This window comes from Lasioglossum baleicum, chromosome 9, assembly GCF_051020765.1.
Source record: "Lasioglossum baleicum chromosome 9, iyLasBale1, whole genome shotgun sequence".
Lineage (NCBI taxonomy): Eukaryota > Metazoa > Arthropoda > Insecta > Hymenoptera > Halictidae > Lasioglossum > Lasioglossum baleicum.
Window position 1 is genome coordinate 2,013,502 of NC_134937.1, and position 27,224 is coordinate 2,040,725.

Sequence of the window (27,224 nt, forward strand, 5' to 3'; positions counted from 1 at the left end):
TAAGACGAACAGAAGAGCGTGTAGCAGCGAATGAGAAATTTTCATGTTCGAAATATCATAAATTCAAAAATAAAATATTACGAACAATACGCTCACGCGAAACTGCAGGAAACATCATTGTATTCGGTTTTAAACCTTGCCCTACCGTTCAGCCATGCGAAACTGCGAGTTTGATAAGCCAGAGTGACGCACACCATTACCACGAATAATATATAATTTTCCGGTTAAACCATTGGGGATACAGGACAGAAACAACAGAGATATTGTCCATTGCTTCAACTGTGTTATCTTATCGAATTTACCCATTTTTGACAAAACCTCAGAACCGCATTCCCAAATATTCGACCAATTCCCGGATGATGACGCACTCTACAACTCCGCCATGTTGATGGCCCTTAAACGCACTTTCACAACTCCCATAAATCATTATTTGAACCAATAGTTCGAGGATGGAGAGTGTGACTCATTGTTGATGAATAACTGAGTAGCTGAAATGACGCTTGATAATTACTCTTTATGAAATGACTGTAAGGTAAAGTATGAGGTCATTAAGTATGAAACTTGACAAATAAAACACAAATTTCAAACACATTTGTCAAGTTTCATACTAAACGACCTGATATTTACATAAGAATATGCGTTGCGAATTGTTTCAAACAAGAAAGAATTGACCAGTTGATTAGTTTTCTGGTAACTAATCAATTTTATTATATATATTTATTTATGAATTATATCTAAAATTTTTAAAGCTCTTACACTAAACTTCACCCTTAAACGTATTAAAGCCAGATAATTAAGCCATTGATACTAACACTAATCTATATAATTATCAAAAATCCATAAGTCCACTTTATTTTGAATCTTGGAAAATAGTAAAAACGCGTTTAAATGATATGTATTAATTTTTCGGATTAAAGATATGTTAAAAATGAATCGATTCTGCCAATCATTAGGGTTTCCTCGAGAAACCTTTTAAATACACGTTTAAACTCCAAAAAATATTTCATATCAGATCGTTCAAATGAAAACATTTTAATTGTAAACACATCAGATTACTGAATGGCAACATTTCATTTTCCGAGATTTCGCTTTACTTTTAAAAGACAGTTCCATCCGAACCGTGCATCCTCTGCTGTTCTAATTAGTATACTAAACACTCTCGGTCAAAATCTCGCCGATCTCAGCTCGCTATAAGATTTCGCCTTGATCCGCAATTTTCGACGTAAACAGATCTTTTGGCGCTCGTTAAAAACTATTCGGTCAGCTGTGTACCATCGTGACTGTACCATCCGCCTAGTATACAAGAAGCACTATCTTAGGCTCTTTTCGAATCGGTTCCGCAGGCTGTCCCCCCTTCAGAATTAGTGGACGACGTCTCGGCTACCGATCGTGACAGATATTGGCAACGACTGTCGTTGCACGGGGTACGGGGTACCCTTATCAGGGGAATCATTGTGAGCCCGTAAAAATAAGCGGCCAGCTGACCCGTTAACACTTCAGTCTCGGTCTGGACATCTTCCGATAACGTCACACGCGGTCTTCGATCTGGCTCGAGGAAGCCAGCCGATTCGTCGTGTCTCCGTCGCGCGGAATTAGCGCCGGTCGAACTCGGCCTAGAAAATCGGCTTGCTGGTCCAAAAGATGGACTTTTGAATCGCGGAATCGTGCCCGTTCGATCGAAAACATCGGTTCACCCTGTTCCTCGTGATTTACACCCGTGAACGCAGCCCGGAAAATGGCACAGGACCAGGAAAACGGAGCCGGGAAGATCGCGCTGAAACGGGAGCTGGGCCTCTTCAGCGCGGTCAGCATCATTTTAGCTGTCATGATCGGTAAGAAACGAGCTAGGTTCGAGCAATCTTTTCGATTGTAACATCAGAAGCGCTAGATGAACAGCAACGAATCACTTCCGATTTCTTAAATTACAATCGCCGTGAACGCGAGCATGCTTTTGTCAGAAGCTGCAGGCCTTCGCGCGTTCCTCCGGGCAAAAAAAATCATTTTCAACTTCTAGACGCTGTGAAATATTTGACTTCTTCGTGTTGTAGGGTGTATTTTTCCATAATGCGAAACAGAATTCGTTGATTTCAAGTGGTATTATCATAGAAAGTTGCGTACAACGGTTGGTTCGTGAAAGACAAAGTCGTTTTAGGGCAGAGTTCTTTCTTTCTCGCGAATTCTTTCTTTTTTGAAACGGTAATTATCGAACAGATTAGGCGCCGGAATGCTGATACAGCAAATTGAAATTCGACCATCCGCGGCGCGTGTCGTAAGGTCTTCCTACTCCCAGCGTCTTCCTCCGGTTGTCTCGATCTCGTTTTTCAAACTGTGCAAACGATTACGAAGTTTCAGCGGAGCGATTACTAACACGCTTAATACAGCTACCGAAGGTTTCGAGCTCCGCACCGTGTTATCGATGATGTGAACTTACATAACGGAGGCTCTTCGGGTATTTCACTGGAGAGCTTTCGAACGGCGAGCTCTCGGTAAAAATGTACTCGTTGCATAAACATGGGTAAAACAACCTTCTGCTGCAAACACATGAAATAAGAAACGAACGCAAAAAGAGTTCAAGGCTTCTGGCATTGCAGAAACAAAAACAATAGCTCCAGAAATTTTTAACACGTTCCGTGCCGTTTTTGCTCGACAATTAACCCCTTATCTTACAATATCGTGTCCGACTATGAAGATTCTGAACAGATTCTAATAAAAACGTATGTCAATGATTTCCTATAAGCGAAATCAAATTCTATTTTGGTTTTGTTAATGCACAGCTATTCCTTTTTTAGGAAATTACCCTCTACAAATAAGTTCTAATCGTTGAAACCGTAAAATAAATCGTAGGGCAACGGGTTAATCAAACTTATGTGCTCCGTTCTATATTTCATTTTTTCGAATGCCTCATTCTTTTGGAGGAAATATATATTCTACAGTCTTAAACTTGCTATAAAATATATGTTTCTAGCGCATCAAATAAATATGTCAGCGTGCACCACCAGTGGTACGCGCGGCCTATATAAGTGGATAGTGTAACGTGTACCATTGGCGCTACACGTGGCACTGAACGTGTTAAAACAGTGATACAGACTGAATATTTAACTCCACCGATTAAATAAACGAATTTTCTTCGAAATTATCTAATTCGACGAATGTGCTGAAAACGGATCTCTTAAAAATGTTCGAACTGTGAAGAAATCGAAAGAAACGATTAGACCATGTGCGGACGCATTTCATGAGAAAAGTTCTAGTAAAAAACACCGGTGTGTTGTACGTACGTTGACCGATGTTTGACGCGCGTTCGAGTCACGCGGCGCATCCGACACCGAATTACGTGGTAGCGCGTGCGAAAGCAATTATTTGGATTGGAGCACGTGTTGCCGAACCGATTCAAATGTGAGCGATCGGGAATCGACACAAGTTCTTGCTAAAGCTATAGGATTCCCTAAACGCCGCTGCGTTCTGCGAATTACGACGAATGAAGTATAAATCGCGACGCGTTTAGGAAACCCGCAGCTTTATAGGTCCAGACAATTTAAATTGAATGATCCGCTAATGAAATCGCGAATCTTTTCGCCGGCCTTGCACAGCGGATAGTTCATCTGTCTTTCTGTCCTATGTTCCATGCGATTTTATTATTGACCGCGACGGAATATTGTAAACATTCTTTTATGTATCGACGAGAGCTACATATTGGATGTAGATAACCGCTCGATAGGGTCCGAGAGCCATTGATCTTGCCAGTTCACATGGTTCAATGCACTAATTAGCGAGAATATTGTGATATTTGAAGGTCTGCGGCGCGATGCGTTCAACAGCAGTTAACAGTAATTGCATAATTGTGTGGATCTGAATAAGGTTCGGCTTTTACACTAATAACGATTACGGTCTTGTTAATAGGGAGTCAAAGAACGTCGACAGATTCTCACGGCGGCGAAGGGTTGCGTTTAGCCTGATGAATGCTATACGGTGTATACCGAGTATAAGTCGTAGGATTTTCGTCACGAGATAAATGCTCTCAATAAATATATTATCTCTTCTAGGAAGAGTTACAGTTCGTTTTATTAGCCGATTTGTCCTGTGGCAAAAGATATAAATAGATATTCTAATTTATTTTCGTCACCGATCGAAATCATCCCGAAATAATTCGTACCAACGGTGTCATATCATACATATTGTACACTTGTTCCTTATAGGAGACACTCGTTGCATTTCTCATATCCATTAAGCTTGGCATAAGCTCGATTTAAACATTAAGTAGTATTAAAGTCGTTTTCTAATGTCACGTGTTACACCTTCCGGTGCACGTGGGCTATAATACCTTGAGCGTTTAGCACTTAACACTAAACCTACCGTGCACTAAAAGCGATTAACATGTGTGTCTGTGTGTGTGTTTTAGTTTGCAAAAATGACGAGGTTCTATTTATTTAGATTTTCTGCAATCTTTACAACAATATGTAGTGCTTGGATACAGAATTTTATCTAATCAATTTCCACGTAAGCAGCTTCATAATTTCATAATTATGAAATGAAAAATATAAAACCGGTCATTTGACCGGCAGTGGTAGGCTCAGTGTTAAAAGATGTTTACAGTAAAAAATTTGTTCAGAGAGGGTGAAATCTAGACAACATCATTTATCCTAACGAAATTAGCGTCGTTATACACAACTTTTAGGGCAGCATAGTTTGTACTCACGCGTAAAAATAAAAACTGGCTCGATCGTTTACCACATTTTTGGAATGTACAGGTGCTTAAAAAGAGTTATCGTGTTGAATTATCCCGTGGAGCACTGTGACGATCAAAATCGATTTGGTAACCCTATATATTCACCGAGTCCACGAGTACAAAGTCCCGATTCTTTATCTGTGACATTATACGATACGATCAGATGAAGTTCTCGTAGATTAGCCGGTGTAATCCGGTGAATCTGGTTCGATCAAGATTATTGGGGCCAAAAAAGAAAAATACGATGAAGGCGATGGTCTTTCGTCGATAATTTATTTCTCGGTTCGAGAGAATCAGTTCGGACACCGTGTTTGCGCCCATATAAGTGAGTAATTATGAAAACTGACGTAACATTTCAGTAATTATGCGTACTAGTTTGACACGATTAGGAATCAAGAGGGTTAATCAAGGTTAATTGCTGACCCACACGCATGAGTATTACGAGGCATCCTTCTCAAGTACATCTCGCTGATTTTAATCAACTTTTCCAGACTGACAAATCTGTCATCCTTTCATTTTGTCCGCAAACGCCGCGATCTCTAAAGCATTTAAAGTCGTAATTTGTACGAATAAGTTCGCTATTATATTCATCAGAGTTAAGAATTGCTAATAATTTCGAGCAGAAAAACGCTTGAAAATAAATAAATGAATTTTTTATAATCTTGGAACATTAATGTAAATTTAAATTTTAAAGTATTAGTACACGGTTATTCGATGATTTTTGTTCCATAATTTTTCTGTGTAACGAAACACATATTTAGAGCGTACTACGTAAAGTTAATGCAAACAGTTTCGAAACATGATTTTTCTCCCAAGAAAATAAAATTATCAACGATCTGCTGCATACCTTCGATATCGGTGAAACTTGCGGTTGGGCAACACGTACAATACTGATTATGCTGCTGAATAAGCTAGACGCGACAGTTTCTTAACTCCACGGTATATAATTTCCTTTGTCTCTGTTGATTCGGCAACAATTTTTTATGACTTAATTGTTGACGACAGCGACCGTTGATAATTTACAAAAGAAACAGGAAAAAATTGTCTTGTTAATTACAACTAATTGCATTATAACTACGTTGCAATAATAATTCTTTTGATTACTGAAATCATCATACCACTTGCTAATTAGGAAGATCGTCCAATATATCAATTCTACGGCTTTGAGATAAGCGATTATATAATAAAACAAGTTCTTTTCAAGTCACTGCATCATTATTTTATCACACAACTTTATCTCCTCTGACTCTGATAATCGTATCGCAACAAAAACATCCTGTAAACAGGAGCCAATCAAACAAAGATCAAACAAAATACGGCCAAGTTTGTTAGCTTAGAAATACCTCTTGCAATACTGAAAAAAGCGTTTGCAAAAATTAGTTTAAAAGAATGCTATTTAATTTTTAAAGAGTTACATGGAGGGTTAAATTATTCAAACTTGGCCGCTGCCTAACACCTTTTATGGTCATTGGTTTCAAAAGTAACGGCCAAGTTTGAATAATTTAGCCCTCCATGTAATTCTTTACAAATTAAATAGCGTTCTTTTAAACTAATTTTTGCAAACGCTTTTCTCAGTATTGCAAGAGGTATTTCTAAGCTAACGAACTTGGCCGTATTTTGTTTGATCTCACAACTTCTTACGGCCATAAGAACTTGGCTTCTGTTTACAGGATGTTTTTGTTGGGATTTCATCAATTTTTGTTGAATCGAAGATTAATACTCTACCGGCGACGCCCGGATCCGTTTGCCCCCGCCGCTATAGACGATACACGGTGCAGTTTCTTTTGTTTACGTTAGAGCGATTGTTTTTTTCATCAGTATTTGTTGCGACATCGAAGCAAATAAAACCAGGGCTTCGGAGTCGGTAGAAAAAATTCTTAACTCCAACTCCGACTCCAACTCCTCTTTTTTTTTACATCCGACTCCGAATCCGACTCCGAAGCCCCGAATAAAACGTACACTTATGTATATGTTATGCTGCTATGTTCTATTCTACGTACCTATTTCGTAATGTTTTTTTTTCAATACAACCCCTTTAAGGTGTAAAATTTCAAACTTTGATAATTATTCCTTTGAGTGTTTGTTATGATGGACCTATGTACCAAATTTCAAACTTGTAGGTCAATGGGAAGTACCTAAAAGGTTTTGATGATCTGTCAGTCAGTTAGTCAGTGACAAATTTAACGATTTTTGAGGTCCTATATCTCGGAACCTACTAATGTTGGAAGATTAATGTTTTGTCAATATTGAGACATGATAGCATTTAACAAGTGTACGAAATTACATCTCCCCATCTACCTCCCGTGCCGAGTTATAAGGGTTATAAGCCTCTAAAAAACGGCTAAGTTGTTTCGTGTGAAAGGAGGTAGTGCGAGAACTTGGCTGGTGCACTACCGTGCACCTAGATAAGTACACGCACTTCTTTAAACAGAGATTTACATTATACATGAACAGAGATTATGTTTCACATACAGTGAAATGACTCTCTGATTGCTAATCAATTTTTAAACTTAACACTTTTTCGAAGCATTTTTGTATACTCCTATCACCCTCTAATGCAATTGTTTAATCTTTTTATTTCAAGGTTCGGGAATCTTCGTGTCGCCCACCAATGCCCTTGAAAGATCAGGATCAGTGGGTTTCTGTCTCTTCGTTTGGGTCAGTTGCGGTATGCTATCTCTACTCGGAGCTTTGGCCTTTGCCGAATTAAGCACAGTGGTTCCACGATCAGGCGCCGAGTATGCCTATTTCCTGGAAGCCTATTCTCCCTTGCACGAATATGCTGGTCAGATACCAGCGTTCATATGCTCCTGGGTTTATGTAGTTCTGCTGAGGCCAGCTGAAGTGGCAGTGATCATGTTGACATTCGCTGAGTACAGTGTGCAACCCTTTTCCCATTATCTAAGTGATCTGCCCGAAGAATCGATGCGTCATTTGAAGAAACTGATAGCTATGTTAGCTCTCGGACTGATCACGTACATCAATTTGACAAGTGTGAAGCTGTATGTGAAAATGCAGAACATATTCACAGTTTGCAAAGTTGTCGCCTGCATAGTAGTAATTGCTGGCGGAGCGTGGTGGCTTTGGACTGGTCACACAGAGCTTCTGGAAAAGCCATTCCATGGTACCACCACTTCTATCGGTGATATAGCCCTGGCCTTCTACAGTGGATTATGGGCTTACGATGGATGGACGTCTGCTGCCATTGTTACAGAAGAGATAAAGAAGCCAGAAGTGAATATACTCAGGAGTATTTTAATCGCTGTGCCTCTGATCACTGTGCTCTATGTTTCCATGAACTTAATGTACATGGCTGCATTAACAATATCAGAAATGGCTGGTGCACCAGCTGTTGCTGTAGTCTGGGCTGACAAAGTGTTACCGCCTTGGTTGGGCTTTGCGATTCCTCTTGGCGTTGCCTTATCTACGTTCGGCTGCAGTCTAAGCATCCAATTTGGAGTATCAAGACTTTGTTATGTGGCTGGAGGAGAGGGCCACGTACCGAGAGTGTTCAGCTTCGTTCACATGGAAAAGATGACTCCAGCCGCGGCTGTAGCATTCCAGGGCATCCTGGCATTGGTTTTCATGCTTGTAGGAAACATAATCGCGCTGATCGAGTTTGCCAGCTTCTTGACCTGGGTATTTTATGGATTTGCTATGGTGTCTTTGCTAATCATGAGGAAGACAAAGCCAGATGCACCCAGGCCGTACAAGGTGCCGATTGTGATACCTTGGTTGGTATTGGGCATTGCTATTTTCTTAGCTGTAACGCCGATTGTGGCCGAGCCAACACCTAAATACCTCTTTGCATTAATATTTATTTTATTTGGTCTTGTAATTTATCACACGTACGTGTACAAGAAGATCAGAAGTAGTTTAGCAGGTGAGTACAATCGAGTACAACATAATACAACGTAACGAGTACAGTTGTCTTACTTAGAATTGGTTTTTTTTCTTTTTCAGCCAAGCTCACATACCTGATCCAAGCCTTATGTTTAGTTGTTGCTCCTGACAAAGAAGACTGATGTGATGTAACTTTGTAGTTTAACATTTAACGTATGTACATAGCGAAATATGATTCACTTACGTAATATTCAGGTTGGGTTTCGACGATCTAAGAAAACGAGATTGCTGTGCTTATCATTTTCATTATTCAAATCATATCAGAAATTCAGTCTTTATACGATACGAACAGTAGAATCAATAGATATACTGTATTATATAATATCAAATAACATTTTTACTCAGTTTTATATTTTTAACAGAAAAATTCTGCAACTCCGTAAGACTTAATTGTAAAGTTACCTCAGAAATATAACAATTTTTTAAAATATTGTGCAGTATTGTAAATGTTTTATAAAATAATTCGCTAAGATATAATAAATATTAATTATATCACAAAGTTCAACATGTAAAAATGGAAGATATAATTTACAGAAATATTCAATATTTATTATATCTGTACATAAATATACTCTGTAATTCAAAATATTGTAATAGCAACATTTTTATACCATACAAAAGATGTTATTACAATATTGTGATAATAATAAATATTATAAATATTAATCGTAATTGTAAAAATGCAATCAACCTCATGATGTAAAAAAATACTACAAAGTTTAGAGAATTGTATAAACGTTACCAAAGATGAACATACTTTGACATATGTCCTCCATTTTGTTAATGTAGTATTTTACTCACTCTATCCTTTCTTTTTATAGTCAAAGTATTGCATCTATGAAATATACAACAAAAATAGAGATTCATGTATTATTACTTTAAGGCACCTGTTCAAGGCTTTTATGTAACTGAATTGAGAAAGTTACATTCCATGCTAGGAAAGCTCAATGTACTTATTTCTTTAAGGAACGTTTCTTAATGTAGATGTCGATTTGTTTTGTGTGAATGATAATTATGCCATGCAATCAAAAGCATAAAATATACCATTAATATATAAAATCTTCTCTTTGAATATCTTTAGAGTAACAATTCGAAACAAAACTTATGCAGTAAATTGAAGTTACCTAATTATACTAATTAGTGTCGTATTGGTAATATCTGTTATTGAGGTGCACCACATTTTAAGCAGGTTTGTCTTTCACTGAAATATATTCCCATTATATTATTCCTATTTTATTTTATAACAGTAATTACTCACCTTAATAACTGATGCAATTTTTTCCCAAGTTCATTACATAAAGCTGTTTCAGCTGCGAGTGCAGTATCTCTTTCTCGTAATTGTTGACGCAAATGGTAAATAGTATCCTCTAGTGCTTCAAAAATTGCCTGTAAAGAAATATTATGCGATCAAATTTAATGCATTGAATGATAAATGCATTGAACACTTAATGGTGTAAAGGAATTTCATTCCCAATACTAACTCTAGATTCCTCTGCAGTATCTGATAAAGCAGGTGGTTCATCCAAACAAAAAAATTCTCTGACACAGGCAGTGCCTATCAGGATAGGACTGCTTAAGACTCCATTAACAAAGGCTTGAAGACGATGTATTCTTTCTTCCAAAAAACTTGGAGCAAAATTATCGCCGAGCCATTTTTTTCTTGGCAGACTTAAATGTGAAATCGGTACTTTTTGCCTTCTTAGTTGCGACAATAAACGAACAAAGTCTGTGTACCGTCTAAACACAAACCAACAGTCTCCATTTTTTAATTCTACACGTAACTTATAAACCTAAGAAAGAAATATATTATAATACTTCAAATACTCATGTGTACTTATCAAACAATAAATTGGGAACTTTATCAACCGTAAATCTAGCTCTTTCTTCCATAACTTCATATCCAACGATTGGTATTCTTAGGTCCTCACTGGTCAACGGTGGTTGCAAAATATTTGGATTTGCATTGTCATTGCTAGGATAATTGAATCGTTGTACTGTGAATGAATTGGAATGGCTGGATCCATCAGAATCAGGACTATCGAGTGCTCTCACCGTTCCTGATTGAGAACCCCTTGCTTTACTAATTGCAAGCGTTACCTCACTAATACATCCCACACCAGACTCTGACGTGGACATTTTTTTACCACCAACAAACTAAATGAAATCATGCATACTTAAAAAAAATTGAAATTAAATTACTGCAGGAGCATAAAACACTACATTAATTGATATCATTAAAGCTTCTGTTATGCTTGCTTCAGATGATCTCACAGAGTATGTTACTGTGAATATCATTAAACCTTCCACTACATTCATAAAACTATTAGAATAGTGTAAAGAAAAATACATATGTACGACCAAACAATCAAATAAAACATAAAACACTTGAAAACTACAGTATATGTACAGATACAAATGATTGCGAAAAAGAAGCAAAGAATAACAATCGAGAAAACGTAAAGAATGACTTTGTCTGTATTTTATTGCGATACAACAATTCAACAGATTGTCAAATGTATATGTCAAATCTATACCACTTATTAAATAACACAAAACACTAACCTCGATATGAAAGATTTTTACAGAATCACTTTACAGCTGTTTTTTCTACTACAGACTATTTGAAATGTTATGCCATACTTCGTGAAAAAGTTTATCTTCTAATCTAAAATCGCTTTCTCAAAGAAAGAATGTATATAAAGTTGACATGGCGTATTTACCAGTATTTACCTAAGTACTCACGAGTTTGGAAATATAAAACCATTTCCGTGAAACAGAAACAACTTAGATCACAAACTAACCAGTGCAGAGATGACCCTGATGCTGATTAGTCAAGATTTCTCGCACATGCGCGTCCAAAACAGTGACGTATCTATTATGGTGAAGAAGGTGTAGGTGTAGGACTACACGACGTGCGGAGGCCGAACTTCAGACATGCGCCACAAGAGGGACAGGCACTCGACTAGGCCTTTCCCGCAAGTACTCGTTCCTCAACGATTAGCATATATACCGTCCTCAAATAGCCTTCCGACATCCCCACGTCTAAGGCAAGGTCCGCCAGTCAGCCTTACTGATGAGTCCTCTGGCGGGCCTGGGACGAGAAACGCCTCCTTCCTTTTTCCTCCTCTCCTTCCCAAGTAGTCGAGCTATGTATCATAGTTGCCCATGGCTATGCTAGTTCCTACAAAGGTATTTAGTGGAGTAGTGATTGGTAGTGATATTGGCCGGAAAGCACCGGAAAGTATCGAAATACATAATCTGTTCCGGACAAAGGAGACTCCAAGACGATTGATACACATGTACAATCATCATCAACATTTTTCACAATCAAATCATAACAATTTTTAAAAGTTTTAAAGGGTGACCAAGGTACCCTATTTTATCGAAAATTTTGCTTTACTGATGCTAAAATCGCCACGCATGCGCGAGAAAACTTGGCCAATATCTCAGCCTTAGACCATAAAGTACATAGATAAGAAAACTCAGTGATTTTCTTGGCAGAAGAGTGACATCTATGATAAAACAGTTACATATCCATTGACAATAAGCAACAATAAGTGAGAACAGAGAATATCCTCCCTGGTGACAATGATATTCAATGATATTCTAAATTCTAAATATAAATATATTGTCGCTTCACAATATCATCTCAAGGCGGGACAGGCTCATGGGTTTTGTAAATTAAAAATCGACACACAACATTCAACGAGTGTTGAGTTATAACGTTTGTAACTATTCTCGACAATGAATATGCATTTCATTTTTCATAATATTATAGTTATATATATTTAGACTTTCTGGTTATATATATATAATATAGTACTCGAAGGTATTGTAAAGTAGGCTTTATACTTATACACAGCTATATATACCACTCTATATACATACCACTATATAGCTTGGTGCACATTTGTGCATATACACAGTTGCGTTAAATGTCTGCATTGACATACGCGGCACTGTGGAAAAACACGAATCCAAAATATGGCAAGTTCTTCGAGGTAAATTTTGTAGGAGTTTTACCTCATAGATTTGAACTAACATTGATATCATTCGTAATAGTGTTTTCTTCTATCAACTGCTGTTACTCGATATCAGGTCGAGTTTGGTTGAAAATAGAATAATGTCATGGACTTTGGTTATGAAATCTGACAGTGTTTGTTTGTTTTTAATGTGCTCTTGACCGATTGGTCCACGAAGAGGATTATGTTGCTTTGTTGTATTCAGATTTATATTCTTTTCTCTCTATTGGTTTCTTTTTAACACGAAACTTATTTTTTGTAGCTTTATCGGTATTATAGAAAAACACGCCACTTCAAGATTACACTCGACAATGAGTTAAAAACGAGTATAAGTGTATACGATCTTACGATCGTAACTTCATAGTTATCGTGATGCAAAAATGCTTGTTTATATTGTTATGATGTAGATTAATATTTGGTATACATCTCCTTATTATTTTTCTTGCAGACACGAAACAAACAAGGTTTGTTGTTACGCACATCCAGACGCACCACTGATAGAAGATTATCGAGCAGGTGATCAAATTTGTTCAGAGTGTGGCTTAGTGGTAGGAGATAGGTAAATATAATATACAGAATAATGTATTTGTTGGTATTGTTAATCGCTATCTGGAAATTTCATTTCATACTCACAATAGAGTAATAGATGTTGGTTCAGAGTGGAGAACATTTAGCAATGAGAAAGCAGGAGTTGATCCATCTCGTGTGGGTGGTCCAGAAAATCCACTTCTTAATGGTTCAGATTTATCCACCATGATTGGCCCAGGAACTGGAGCAGCATCTTTCGACGCTTTTGGTGCTTCAAAATATCAAAACAGACGTACAGTGAGTATGTTTTTTCTTTTTCTGCGTGTGTGTTATGTAACCGATCTTCCTCTCTGTTAATTAATTACATTCCTTTCAGATGAGCAGTTCTGATAGAGCACTGATTAATGCTTTTCGTGAAATTAATGGAATGGCTGATCGCATTAATTTGCCCAAAACTATTGTCGATAGAGCTAATAATTTATTTAAACAAGTGCACGATGGTAAAAATCTGAAAGGTCGTGCCAATGACGCAATTGCTTCGGCTTGTTTGTACATTGCCTGTAGACAAGAAGGTGTACCACGTACTTTCAAAGAAATTTGTGCAGTCAGTAAAATCAGTAAAAAAGAAATCGGAAGATGTTTCAAATTGATCCTGAAAGCACTTGAAACTAGCGTGGACCTTATCACTACAGGAGACTTTATGTCTAGGTTTTGTTCTAATCTTGGCCTTCCGAATATGGTGCAACGAGCTGCTACACATATTGCAAGGAAAGCAGTGGAAATTGATATTGTACCTGGAAGGTCACCTATTTCTGTTGCAGCTGCTGCAATATACATGGCATCACAGGTATTTAATGCAATAATAAAAATGCTTTTCTTTATGTTCTATTTTCGCAGCATTTATACATATACATATATGTATATTGCATCGTCGTTTTTCAGGCTTCAGAAGATAAAAGATCTCAGAAAGAAATTGGCGATATTGCTGGTGTAGCCGATGTTACAATTAGACAGTCTTATAAGCTAATGTATCCCCACGCTGGGAAATTATTCCCAGAAGATTTCAGATTTGCGACACCTATCGATCAGTTGCCGCAAATGTAAAGTTAACATATGGCCTTATATCTGAATGTATATTTTATCACGTTGAAGCAATAGTTAATGTGTTTACAGTAATCATCAATAAGTAATCCAACCTTTCTCTACAGCATACATTCCTAAGTAATCAATGAAACATTGGTATTATTTAATTTATTATGTATTAAGTACACATTTTGTTTCCTTTATTTTCTGCTGTATTTTGTTCCTACGATATAGGTATTTGCAACAGCTTGATAATTTATTTGGTGTGGATAATTATAATTAATAACGATTAAGTTCACTTCTAACGAATGTTTTGTGTAGTACAATATCATTGAAAAAAATATAGAATAAATAAGAAAGCATTAACAAGAATATTAGAATATTTCAAATACAAAGTTAAAAGATTTGTAGTACATGCATATTTTCATAGGTATGTTTAGATATGTTTGAGATGAGACTATAATTGTCAATGTAATGTTCCTTACTCTGTACGAGAGTATATTAAGTTTCGAGCATTACTTCAAATTAATAACATTATGTAGCACACTATTTTTCTTTGTATTTGATCTTTGGGAAAGTATTTTGAGGATTGCATGTAAAGTAAAACACAATAGGCCTTAACGTGAAAGTACCACATGATACGATTATATAATAAATTCTGTGATACTTTTATTAAACATATTATGTCATATATTTTCAATTGCCAAGTTCAACTATAAATTATAAAACAATCTTTTTGATAATAACAAAGCGATTTATGTGAACATTTAAATTGAAACAAGATAATGATTTTCTTATTTAGTTTTATGTTCATACAAAGACAAATAATTCTCTTGAAAGGAAATAAAAGTCAGTACAAAAGTACCTACAAATTATTTTTAATTATAGCAACTTGAAAAGTGCTATGTATAAATTTATATGAAATTTTATATACCCTAAGCTTACAAACGTACATATCTTAAGTATCTGAAGTTATATGTCAATAAAATGAATTGTTACAATAATTTGAAGAAATTTGATTTGTTATTTGTTAACCCCTCCACAGTGTAAATTATAGAATCTGATTCAAAAACATGTGTACTTATTTGTCACCTGTCACATTGACTAATGTCATTCTGTAGCTCAGTGAATGTATCAACAAAGATAAAAACAATAAAAATTTCTATAACATTCGCAACAATTATCTAGCATACACACTGAAATTCTTTAATCATTGTTTTATCAAATACTCACGAAATATTTTCAGTTTGAAACTGTAAACGGCAGAATATAACCTGTTAGCGAGTGTTTGACAGCAAAATTTGAAATGTTCGTTTTGCTGTGTAAAATATAAATGATTTAAACGAAAGTGTAAGCCTTGTTCTTGCCTCTTTTTCTGTGTATAATACAAAATGAATTCAGTACCTCCCACCAAACCTCCAAGAGGTATCAAACCAACGAAGGAAACAGTAAGGTCTTCAGCAATTTTTATGTCAATTAATTTGATTATTACAGTTTGTGCTTTTATCGGAAATATTTTTTAGAGCGGTTTGCTGATTTCTGTAATTCGTGCGTTATCAGCAAGTGAAACTAACGAACAACGAGAAATAGAGAAAGCTAAACTTGAGAAGGAGTATAAGAAAAGTGATCAACGACTTGACGAGCTGGTCTCGCTACATGATCAAGACCTGACACAAGTTATGCAAGTAAGTTTACCTACTAAACAATATAATTTAACGAATTTTGGTATATTCTTTAATACGCGTAATACCTTGTATTTTAGATTTTTAGTGCTCTGTCAGAGAAAGTGACAGCTTCGAGAGAAAAAATTCATGCGGTCAAAGAGAACTTGAACGCCTGTAAACAGTTATTGAGATGCAAACGTGAAGAATTATTAAACTTATGGTTAGAAGGAATTGAACACAAGCATGTGTTACACCTTTTAAAAGATGTGTAAGTATTATTCTCTTTCTTGAGTTCAATGTGGATATTAATATTACTTAACAATAATTGAACAATTTTTTTATCATTGTAGGACACCTGACTCTTGTACTCGAATGTTACCTCTAACTGATACAGATGCATTATCAGTTTCTACAACGTATAATGCAACATCAGACTAATAATGACTATATTAATAGATAGATAGAAATAAATTGTAATTTTATTTTGTATTTACACGTAATAATAAATTGACTGTAAACTGTAGTAACCTACTTTGTCTCGATATAACATGCTATTTTTGTTTTTAATGAGGAAATACATATTTACGGTACGGTACGAGTTTGTAATTTCCCGCCGATAAGACATTATACATAGGGTCCATTCCGATTCACGCATGATGCGCATACACTGTATAGTGTAGTATAGGAGTCTCTATGCATACACTATACAGTGTATGCGCATCATGCGTGAATCGGAATGCACCCATATAAATATGTATATATTTTGTTTGTCATGATAAGTTGCAATATCGGCCTGTTTACTTCATCAATAAAAGAAAAATTTGTACGAAACCGGATAGTTATGTAACAATTATGCGTTAGGATATAATTTCATTGCAATACTCTCAATTTCCTCCCCACTTTCAATGTTAGGGTGGTTCATGGTTATATGTATATGGCGCACGTGATATTTCAGGAACAGTACATTTTCTTATCACTCGTGTGTATATTTTATATGATAATTGATTCCAAAGTACATGCAGACGAATCAATTTAGAAAAACTTCATTTTTGCGTAGCCTGATAAATAAAGACCATCAAAACGATTATCGTAAGTGTTTCATTAAATATTATATATGGGTTATTTTGCAACGTCCAGTGTGTCTTAAATAATCAATTTAATGTATCGTTATCGTATCTTTAAATAATAATTGTCTAAATAATAAACCCCTGTTTAGAGATAATTTCGTGAAAATATTCCATAGGTAAATATAAGTATTTCATATTTAGCACTGACAATTCATATAATTAATTATTATGTTATGATATTGCTTAGCGATTTAATTATTTAACGATAATGCTCAAACATTTCACACCAATGTTTCCTCATTAGTGTCAATAATATTTGCGTTTCATATATTAAATTACTTACTGCACATGTATAAGCTTCTTATATCAAATCTAAAGTGTCGTTATATTGTTGCAGGTAGAGATGGGTACATTGGAATTAAAACACACTTTGAGCGGTCATAGAGGAAGGGTGTGGAATGTTTGTTGGCATCCAACGGGTACATGTTTCGCGTCTTGCGGCGAAGACAAAACTATAATAATTTGGGGTCAACAAGAATCGAAGTGGGTTATGAAAACTATCCTTACCGAAGGGCATACAAGAACCATCAGAGAAATAGCATGGTCCCCTTGTGGGAATCACATAGCATCAGCTAGTTTCGATTCTACTATTGCTATATGGGATAAAAATTCAGTTCAATCCGAATGCACTACAACCTTAGAAGGTCACGAGAACGAAGTGAAAAGTGTTAGTTGGTCTTGTAATGGGCAATTGTTGGCTACTTGTAGCAGGGATAAATCCGTTTGGATATGGGAAGTGAATGATGGTGAATATGAATGTGCTGCTGTCATTAATGCTCATACTCAAGATGTGAAAAAGGTAGGTGGATGTTATGTATTGGGTTGGCAAGAAAGTAATTTCAATATTTTAACCCTTTGCGGTCTGCGCGACATTTGCAGGTTTGTAACAGCCGGTCCGTGCTGCATTTTCAGAACGAAATGCGATGTCGAGTCACACTCGACATAGGACCGCAAAGGGTTAAGGTGAAATAGAGAGCCCAATTTTTTTATACAAGCAATGAACTTTAAGGAATAAGATATTTTTCCTTTTGTTCGATGATCTTTTACCAAACAGAATAAATAAGAAAATATTTTATTGATTAAAGTTCATTGCTTGAATAAAGAAATTCAGTTTTTTATTTCACGAGTCTACCCTCTTAAACAAAGAATATATTGTAATGCGCAACTTCCATTGCTAGGTAAGGTGGCATCCTACTGAAGAGATCGTGGCATCAGCCAGCTACGACAACACAGTAAAGTTATTCAAAGAATGTATAGCAGATAACGATTGGGCATGCATGGCAACACTGTCGTCTCATACCTCAACGGTTTGGAGTCTTGCTTGGGACAAAACTGGAAACAGGATAGCAACCTGCAGCGATGATCAGACAGTGAAAATATGGCAAGAATATAAACCTGGTAATGACCCAGGTATCGTTACAATAAACAATGAACCGGTTTGGAAGTGTGTGTGTACATTATCCGGTTATCATACGAGGACAATTTATGATATCGATTGGTGCAGAACAACTGGCTTATTAGTGACTGCATGTGGTGATGACATTATTAGAATATTTAAGGAGGACAGTGATTCTGATCCTAATCAACCATCTTTTACAATGGTTTGCTCAATGGATACCGCTCATACACAGGATGTGAATTGTGTGCAGTGGGATCCTTCTGTTCCTGGACAACTTGTTTCAGCTAGTGACGATGGCTTAGTAAAAATTTGGTTTTACAATGAATAGCATAACTATTATTTTCTGTACATATATTTTTTAATAATAAATATATTTAACAAATGAAATGCGACTACAATAATTCGTTACCCGTTACTTTAAGCTCGAGTATTTAGAACTATGTTTTATGCCTGACTCTGTTATTTATTTCTAGGTATATCTAGATGTATAGGAATCTCATTGGACTGAGGCAAGGGTGTAAAACATTAATTTCTCATTATAAATTGCTGCATACAATGGGTGACTTGAAACCTAGCACAACCGGTGTTCCATTGACGCAAGTTGTAGATGCACTAAAAGAATATGCTGACTTACCGCTTGCAGCATCGTGGGATAATGTAGGATTGCTCATTGAACCTACAGAACCGAAATTAGTATCTCATATTCTCTTAACAAACGATCTAACCGAAGATGTTATGCAAGAAGCCTTACACCTACACAGTGATATGATAATTACTTATCATCCGCTAATATTTGCGCCTATGAAGTCTGTAACAACTCGTTCGTGGAAGGTATCAATTCAGTATGGATTTCGCAATGAAGTTGTTTTCAATCAACAACTTTTTATTAAGTTCCTTTTTTCTTTAGGAAAGAATCGTGGCCAAATGTTTGGAGAACAAAATTGCTGTATACTCACCGCACACCACTTTCGATTCAGTAAAAGGTGGCGTAAACGATTGGTTGGCCTCAGCATTTCAGAGTGGTAGGTCTAAATCCATAATTATCCAAGATTCTTTAGTTTACCCCATAAGTAACGTCGTTGTGTTTTCAGTGCTCGATAGCAGTAAACCGATAGATGTAAATAAGACTAATGACGAGTACGGTTTTGGAAGATTATGCATCCTAAAAAGACAAATTTCCATTGATGAAGCTGTGCAATTTGTAAAAGAACGTACTGGCTTAAGTCACGTTAGATTGGCCCGTGCTCGTCAAACAAGTAGGAAATACTTAATTTATAATTCACCTTTTGATTTTAGGTAAATGAAAATAGACTGAAATTTTACTTCCACATTCCAGATGGCTTTATCAACACTATCGCGCTTTGTGCTGGATCTGGGGCGTCCGTATTAAAAGATGTTTCCGCGGATCTGTATCTTACAGGGGAAATGTTGCACCACGATCTTCTCGACGCTATCCATAAGGGAACCAGCGTGATACTAACAAATCATTCCGACTCCGAACGCGGCTTTTTGAAATCATTTTCAAGCACTTTGCAGGACCGGTTAAACAAATCTGTGACAGTGAGCGTGGCTAAAGCCGACGCGGATCCGCTAACAACTGTCTAACGTCTGTACTAAAAAGGAAACAAAGAAGCTGGTATAAAAATGGGATGGAATTTTTTCTGCCATACGTGATAAAATTTTATTAATAATATTATAAATCATTCCTTCCTGTGTATGGATTGACAATTTTTATTTCAATCTGGTAAAGTTGATCAGAGAAATAGAGGGAAGTAGTTTACACAAAACAATCATTTTACACTGCGTGTGTCGTTTAACAGAAATCATCCTTCAGCTACAACGGAAACAGCGTTTAGGTTTCTTTCTCATTCATTTTATGTAACGAGCTTAAATTACTACGCAATTAATCTCTGAACATGTGTAACCGTTAGAATTCATCTCCCTTATTTTGATTACTGAAATATTCATCGCTTGGTTCCTCGTTCGTCCCATCGACATGTTCGCATTCATTCAATATTCACGCACGGCGGTTACAAACGAAAGAAACTTCGACTTGAACAACGCACGCAAACGGTCGACGTTTTTATTCGTTGAAAACTTATCTAAAGTAAATACAACAGTCGTAATTCTGGTCCGATTGGAACGTTCATAATTTAGGTCCACGCATACAATTTTCCATTACCCGACGGGCCTCCTCCGACCCACTTGTTTCGTTTTCAACAATAGATGAAAAATTATTCGCCCGTAACAGTCCTGTAAATACAACATGGCTTACCCGATACGTAGGTATAGAGTTACATCCCTAACAACCGATTCCTCGCGTTAGTACGATACTGTGTGTGTGTTTCTGTGTGTGTCTGTGTGCGTGTATATGTACACTGACGACGAAATGCGTAATACACGATGAACACTTTATAAATTGCGATTCTACATCACCGGATTCACGGTGCTGGAAGTGGGTTGCATTGAAATCACCGATACAAGCGTCACGGACACTGTTACGACCGACAAGAACACACCGGAACTAGATTTCGCCGACACCAATATCCATCGATAGCAGCGTTAACCGATTTGGAGGGCGCACTTCGTCATTGTTAAGTCAACGCTAGAATTAGTACACACCGTGGTTCGCCCTAAATAGATCTTCACTTTTTCCAATATTTTTTAATGAATAGTTTTCAAAAGAATAAATCATATGACTTTCTCCCCCAAGGTTGTAACACAATAAGCAAAATTCTACTTAAAACCGTTGTAAAACAAAGGTATATTGTTACCGATTAACCCTTTGCACTCCGAATTATTTTCCAATTTACTTCAAAGGACAGTTTCTTGACTGCTACTTATTTTAAACAATTTTGTTTACTAATTTATATTAAATATAGCTCTCTCAAACTTTGTTGTAATTTATATTTGTGGAACGTATATTTGTTTTTAACTAAAAAATAAGAAATTAACCTTTAACTACCCGCGCCCTGAATTTTCACGTAACTACCCGCGCGGTGTATTCAGTACACCACATGTATTACTGTGTGACTGAGTACTGTGCGGAGCACGAGAGAAAACTAGCGGGCAGGGAAGGGGTTAAGAAGATTGCCTTTACGTTCCTCTTGCTCTGTTCCCCTCCCGCTAGTTTTCTCTCGTGTTCTGAATAGTACATATATTATTGTATTGGTGTACTTTTTACACCAGCGCGGGTAGTTAAAGGTTAAATAAATAAAGGAAGAAGCAAATTACATTTTTCTTTCTCTGATGTCGAGTTACACTCGACAAAAGAGTGCAGAATTGGCGTCACTGAAACCGCGGTCTCGTTGAACTCTTGTCGATTAAAACATATTGTCGATCCAACCCGTGTCAGTAATTTCAATGCAACTCGATGGAAGTATACCCTGAGCTCAGATGCCCAATACATACTGTGAATTGTGTGCTGCCAGCCTCTTATCGCAGAGCGGACAACGTGAAACTGAAAACCCGTGGAACAGTAGACGAGCCGATGTCGAATAGTTATCTGCCATACTCTAATCGGTTAAATTTCATTTTAACGTTTCGAAGTTAACGTTCTCCTATAGCTAGGTCGGGACTATGTTCTTGTTAGAACAGAGTTTCTAACACGTTCACTATCCCATAGAAAATGGGTCAACCAGTTTTATCCTAGGAGTCTATGAGCCAAACCCAGGATCAGGTCGATTTTCATGTCCCGCGACCCATCCCGTGGGTCAAGTCGGGGTTTCGTCGGAGAATTCATGAATTCGCATGTGGGTCACGTCGGTTTTGATTCCGGTTTTAACGACCCGCACGTTAATCAACCCGGGTACTATACAGGGACCCGTGACCCCTACACGGGATCAGGCTCGCGTTGAAAGGAACACATGCGGTTCATGTGATCTAACTATCGGGTCCACCGGGAAGTCCTGTCCAACTTCAGACGCTCTATTTATATACCAGAGAACACGCTCGTTATTTACAATGTAGTTTTCCCTGTTATCTACAATCATCCTTTTGGTAGCTTGACCTTTCGGGAATTCCTCGTTTTTGTAGATTTATCCTCGGAAGTTCGAATCTCCGTTTTAAAATTGTTCGGACATGTGGTCGTAGAAATGGTTGTGTTCTGCTCGTCTCCGTCGCCTTTACCGTTAACTAGTGAACTAATTACTGCATTTGTTACATCGTCCTACAGCAGACACGGTAGAAAAGAATGGAACAGTGTAACAAAATCGTTTACTTTCTACTTTTTGTTAGCTTTAGATATGGAAGTCCGTAAGCGTTACAAACTGGATAGCACTTTCCGGTAGACTTACTTAGTATTTAACAAATTCGGATGACGCTCCGTTGGACACTCCGTTCATTACAGAGACGGTGAACGTGTTAATCGAGCTGTCCTCGGAAACTCCTCGCGACCGACATTCTTATCACCCAGAGACATACTCGGACGAGTATAACAAGCGGTCTACAGAGTTTAGCTTATCAAATCGCTTTTTTTTTCATTCGCATTCCCTACGTCGGCAAGTTCCCTAAGTTACCATCTGCGAATTCGCGCGTTCCTCCGGCGCGGTGCATAACTGTCGCACCATATTCAATTCCGAATGTATGTCTGACCTTTCAGTAAAAATGTAGAAACGTGCGTTCAAAGAATACGACAGACAATGAACTTGAAACAGCTTCTTGACAGTGGAAATAAAATAAAATAGTGGACTGCGGATGTTGTGCACATTCATGAATAAAAATGTTTATTAAAGACTTATTTATCTGGCTCCTGTTTGTTGCGATCGATGGAGAAAATTTTCAATTTTCATGAAGAACTACAGTCTAGTAATAAGTAGACTGTAGGTCTCCATTTGTAGGGCGCGCAATAAATGATTAACTAAAAATAGTAATCTGTATACAGGTCCGCAGTCCAGTATCAAAACTGTGATCGCGAGATGCAACAAAGACATTTGAGTAAGGTAGGTAATCCCAGTAATACAAATGTTTTTACGATTCTATTTTAAGTGCGTCCTAGTTCACGGGTACCAATCGCAAGTCAGAAATCCGATCGCAATTCGCTTATATCGACCGACGCTCCAGTTACGGAGGATTTTCGCATCGGCGTTTGCGGACGCGTTATGCAGATTTTCCTCGAGAGCATTGTTAATCGCACTCTCCTTTTTGTGTGTTCCACTCTAAAGTCCAAGAGATTTGGGGACTGCGGTCGGTGCTAAAGTTATGCGCCGGTTGCCGGGTACAAACATAGCCCGGTGTACGGTTTTAATCCTTGGTCGTGGAGCAGCCTGTTCGGTTTCGCGTGTTTCCGCGACGCCGAGCGAACAGAAACGATCGAAAAATCGAAAGAAACAGAACGATCGCTATGCGTCCCCGCCCTCCCCCCAAACCGTCGGATCACGACGCTTTTGTCCCATCTTCGCCGTTTCACCACTCCGCAGGGGTATAATACCGTTCGCTTCCGTTCAAAAATTGCGGCTCGCTGCGCATCCAGCTCGAATTCCGAGATAATCCAGATTTATTTCGGAACGCCTAATCCGGACTCTCAATTTACGCGGTGGAAGACGATTTTCACGCTCGCGGCGCATGCCTCTTCGTGGCCGACCAAATACCAGCGACGACCCCTTCCGCTTCGGAGGTCCAACGTAGCTTGTATCCGTGGCTGCTCGGCGAAACGATATAAGTCACATTCTTCAAAAATCCCTCTTCACCCTTTAATCATCGCCCGAGATACACGGAACTTATGCTCTTTCGCACGAGGAAAATATATTAGCTCTTAGACCACCGGGTTCAGAAAGTACTGCTTCTTCAGGATTTATTTCGAACGGTAGCGGAACTCGGAGAATCGTGAAACTTTGTGCACAAGCAAACCAACTCATCTGTAACATATTTTTGTTTATACAGAATATTCTTGCAAGAACAATTTCAATTTGTGAAACTGGTTCAGGTGGTCTATAATCCCTTATAACTCTCATACGCTCCTCGAGTAGAAATTTATAGAAAATCATTTTTAAAATATATATATTTCCAACAACCATTTTACTTTTATTAATAACTTTTATTTCCTCGATGGGAGCAGGCGGACAACGAAATTGAATAAAATCTACAACAAAAAAATGGTTGAAACCGAGAATTCCTTCCATTCCGAGGAGCGTGCGAGGGTGGAAAAAATTCGTTTCTGAAACACGAGCACGAGAACACGTCGCTCGAAACTAGGAAACGTGTGACTGGTGGTGTTTCGCTTTGTGTCCTCGGACACGTCGCGCGTCGACGCAAAGAAACAATTAAATGTCTTATTCGCGCGTTTCCTTTGGCAAGTGCGATGTATTGTCTGTTGACCGCAACACAGCAAACAAAATGGCGCCGCCTCTTTCCCTCTCACTGGTTCCGGCCTCGAACGATTCGTCTCGGAGAACCATTAATTTATCTTTAACGTTTCTTAACATCGATTGCAGCCTGTATATAGAGTGTCCCAGAATTAAGAATCGAACCGAGGAGAATAAGGATCGAATTTCGCGCCTATCCGTTTTTACAGCACTAGGTCGTTCGGATAGAAAAGAAATAGACGTTTCTCAATTCTGCAACACTTGACGCCGCCGGTATCTCTTATTTTATTCGTTACAACGGACTACAATTTCTTATAATACATTCAGCACTCGGTCGTGCCGCAGTCTGGTCCAATTCCACCGTTCCTTTCTCATTCCGTTTTGCGGTCCCGCAACGGATCCCGTTCCCTACATCATTTTTACCCTTTCGCTTCTTCAACCGTAACGCAGCGAGGATCACTTTAACGTTTCATTTTTCACCGGTACCATCCTGCGCCGCGGCGAACATCGTCGTCCCCGTTGCAAATTCACGATGGCAGTCGCGCGGTTAGCCGTTGGACGAGCTTTTTCGGATCGGTTTTTTCCGACGCGTCGCGTCGGCCACGAGGCAACGGGATTGTTTCGACTCGTAGAAACAACGGCGCTACAGCAGCGTCCGAAAAAATCTCGTTTTCACGATTACGAGAGACCGTTCCTCCACTCTCCTTGATCCCTGGATCCCGGCGCGTTCGGCGGGTGCTAAAGTTAGCTTCGACGAATGGATTTCAGCGACTCCAGCGGCTCGTTTCTTCTCTCGTCTCCGATGGAAATTACCGGACGAACGTCGCTAAAAAAAAAACAGAAAGAAACGAACGTACTCCTCCTCCCGTGATCCCGCGGGTCCGTTCGTTCAATAGCGATGATTCAGGAAAGCCAGCAGGGTCGTCGAGATCATCACGAACGGTAGATTCGCCAGCCTGAGTTGACCGCCGTGCTGCATGGCCGCCGGATGCTCCCCTGCGGATCAATGATTAAAATTCAAATTGAATTCCGGTAGCAGAAGCGCATTCGCCGTCTTATTGGAATTGTTTCTGTGGCATCTAACCGGTGTACGGGATAGTCACGGGGTAAACACGAGGAACGCTAACGTTCCCGGGAATTATGGCCGACACGGGGAAAAAACTGATTCAGCGGGAATTATGGAGCGACGGGTTTCTGTTGCAGGTGAACAACGACCCCGGTGGTACCCGGATACGCAGGTTCGGTTTAATGCTTTCTGGGGGGCTGGCGTCTTCGTTTTTTTGCAGCGAACTTCTTTAGAGTAGCTCCGCGGATACGTACAGACAGAGGAAGAGGCAGGCACAGAGAGGCTGGTATAATTTGTGGTGCAACTTAGAATGGGTGGGCTCCTTGCACGGAAGCTGGAAAGTTCCCGTATAATACAGGGTTTGTCAAAATAACGGTAACAACGATGTCGAGGGAACACGGTTTTGTTGTTAAAAGATCGCGGATTTCCAGCATTTGCAGCGCGCCGCATTGTTCAACGCGCTCGCTGCTGAATCAGTGTAAAAGTTTCGTGAAATTCGTGTAATTTGTTTCACAATATCGAGACTATTATCGTAGTTCCGAATATTCCAAATATTTTCCTAAAATAATTGTGATTTCGAACCATAAGTCGTTTTAAATGGCTCGGCCGCTAATTGGTCGGTTTCCAGCGATTCATCTGAAACGACGATTATTCGATTAGGTGAAATAAGAAGGATAAAGTCCGGACATTATACGATAAGAAAAAGGCGGTTTTAAATCTCCACAATTTCCAGGGAGGTTTGAATCACGCTCTTGGAAAGAGCATCTGAAAACTTTCCTTACAACTTCATTACATCGTTTCATAAATTTCAATTCGTTAATGCGGAATGTTAGTTCGACCGGGGCACATTCATCTAAAGTTTAATACGCTGTCAAGGGTTCCAAGAACTCGGTTCGGTATACAACGGCGTAATAGCGAAGCCGGGTAGTAGCCTCGGACGGTCTGCATTAATGGAAACAAAGTGGAAGCTCGTATGGGATCGCGAAGAAACTCGAAAGTAGAGTTGCAAGAAATTCTGTCGGAGATGGAGTGTAGACCGTGGGTAGACTAGCGATACAACCGACAAGTGGCCGATTTCTCATCGTCGGTTCAAGTCAAAAATTGCTGACCCGACGTGTTCCATAGCTTCAAAATTCCGCCGGATAACGGGGTTAAAACATTCATGGAATTTAAACGGCGGATCAGGGACGCCGACGAAGAGCCGGCGCTCTCTCTCTCTCTCTCTCTCCCTCTCTCTCTCTCTCTCTCTCTCTCTCTCTCTCTCTCTCTCTCTCTCTCTCTCTCTCTCCCTACTTGTCACTTCCACTCGCGTAAAAAGTTACTTACAAAAATCGTTCCCGGGCTCCGTTATTCTCGTTACATAATTTATTCATCGCCGCGGAACGAGTTGGACATTCTTCCGGCGCG

At 38.4% G+C, this 27,224-nt stretch overlaps 6 protein-coding genes across 11 annotated transcripts in view; 4 read left to right on the forward strand and 2 right to left on the reverse strand.

Annotated features, from left to right (window-relative positions):
* The first annotated feature begins 1,693 nt into the window (after window positions 1-1,693).
* On the forward strand, window positions 1,694-8,884 carry LOC143211758 (b(0,+)-type amino acid transporter 1). Its single transcript, XM_076429705.1, has 3 exons — window positions 1,694-1,832; window positions 7,308-8,606; window positions 8,687-8,884. Exons 1-3 carry the CDS (start codon window positions 1,736-1,738, stop codon window positions 8,746-8,748), a joined length of 1,458 nt encoding a protein of 485 aa, XP_076285820.1. The 5' UTR covers window positions 1,694-1,735; the 3' UTR covers window positions 8,749-8,884.
* An 803-nt stretch (window positions 8,885-9,687) lies between these two features.
* Snx16 (sorting nexin 16) lies at window positions 9,688-13,296 on the reverse strand. Of its 4 annotated transcripts, none has more exons than XM_076429710.1 (5): window positions 11,428-13,296; window positions 10,493-10,780; window positions 10,108-10,416; window positions 9,885-10,012; window positions 9,688-9,827 (listed from the first exon to the last, which is right to left on the reverse strand). In XM_076429710.1, exons 2-5 carry the CDS (start codon window positions 10,760-10,762, stop codon window positions 9,788-9,790), a joined length of 747 nt encoding a protein of 248 aa, XP_076285825.1. In that variant the 5' UTR covers window positions 10,763-10,780; window positions 11,428-13,296; the 3' UTR covers window positions 9,688-9,787. The 4 variants fall into 4 exon arrangements, with proteins under 4 accessions (XP_076285825.1, XP_076285824.1, XP_076285826.1 ...); XM_076429709.1 differs by having other exon boundaries at window positions 11,357-13,296; XM_076429711.1 differs by lacking the exon at window positions 11,428-13,296 and adding an exon at window positions 11,357-11,426 and having other exon boundaries at window positions 10,493-10,683.
* Tfiib (transcription factor IIB) lies at window positions 12,469-14,631 on the forward strand. The gene is made up of 5 exons (XM_076429706.1): window positions 12,469-12,627; window positions 13,097-13,207; window positions 13,287-13,473; window positions 13,553-14,023; window positions 14,119-14,631. Exons 1-5 carry the CDS (start codon window positions 12,611-12,613, stop codon window positions 14,278-14,280), a joined length of 948 nt encoding a protein of 315 aa, XP_076285821.1. The 5' UTR covers window positions 12,469-12,610; the 3' UTR covers window positions 14,281-14,631.
* A 688-nt stretch (window positions 14,632-15,319) lies between these two features.
* On the forward strand, window positions 15,320-16,446 carry Sec8 (exocyst complex component secretory 8). The gene is made up of 4 exons (XM_076429712.1): window positions 15,320-15,707; window positions 15,783-15,944; window positions 16,022-16,191; window positions 16,274-16,446. Exons 1-4 carry the CDS (start codon window positions 15,651-15,653, stop codon window positions 16,359-16,361), a joined length of 477 nt encoding a protein of 158 aa, XP_076285827.1. The 5' UTR covers window positions 15,320-15,650; the 3' UTR covers window positions 16,362-16,446.
* A 194-nt stretch (window positions 16,447-16,640) lies between these two features.
* Ciao1 (cytosolic iron-sulfur assembly component 1) lies at window positions 16,641-20,094 on the forward strand. Of its 3 annotated transcripts, none has more exons than XM_076429782.1 (5): window positions 16,642-17,012; window positions 18,923-19,280; window positions 19,357-19,471; window positions 19,541-19,705; window positions 19,786-20,094. In XM_076429782.1, exons 2-5 carry the CDS (start codon window positions 18,933-18,935, stop codon window positions 20,052-20,054), a joined length of 897 nt encoding a protein of 298 aa, XP_076285897.1. In that variant the 5' UTR covers window positions 16,642-17,012; window positions 18,923-18,932; the 3' UTR covers window positions 20,055-20,094. The 3 variants fall into 3 exon arrangements, with proteins under 3 accessions (XP_076285896.1, XP_076285897.1, XP_076285898.1); XM_076429783.1 differs by lacking the exon at window positions 16,642-17,012 and adding an exon at window positions 17,036-17,166; XM_076429781.1 differs by lacking the exons at window positions 18,923-19,280; window positions 19,357-19,471; window positions 19,541-19,705; window positions 19,786-20,094 and adding exons at window positions 17,388-17,849; window positions 18,229-18,886 and having other exon boundaries at window positions 16,641-17,012.
* A 3,648-nt stretch (window positions 20,095-23,742) lies between these two features.
* Window positions 23,743-27,224, reverse strand: part of LOC143211797 (neurotrimin) — a 199,275-nt gene continuing 195,793 nt past the window's right edge. The window contains exon 6 of the mRNA XM_076429785.1: window positions 23,743-25,747. Within this exon, the coding sequence (XP_076285900.1) occupies window positions 25,641-25,747 (107 nt within the window). The 3' untranslated portion in view covers window positions 23,743-25,640. The remainder of the gene's footprint in view (window positions 25,748-27,224) is intronic.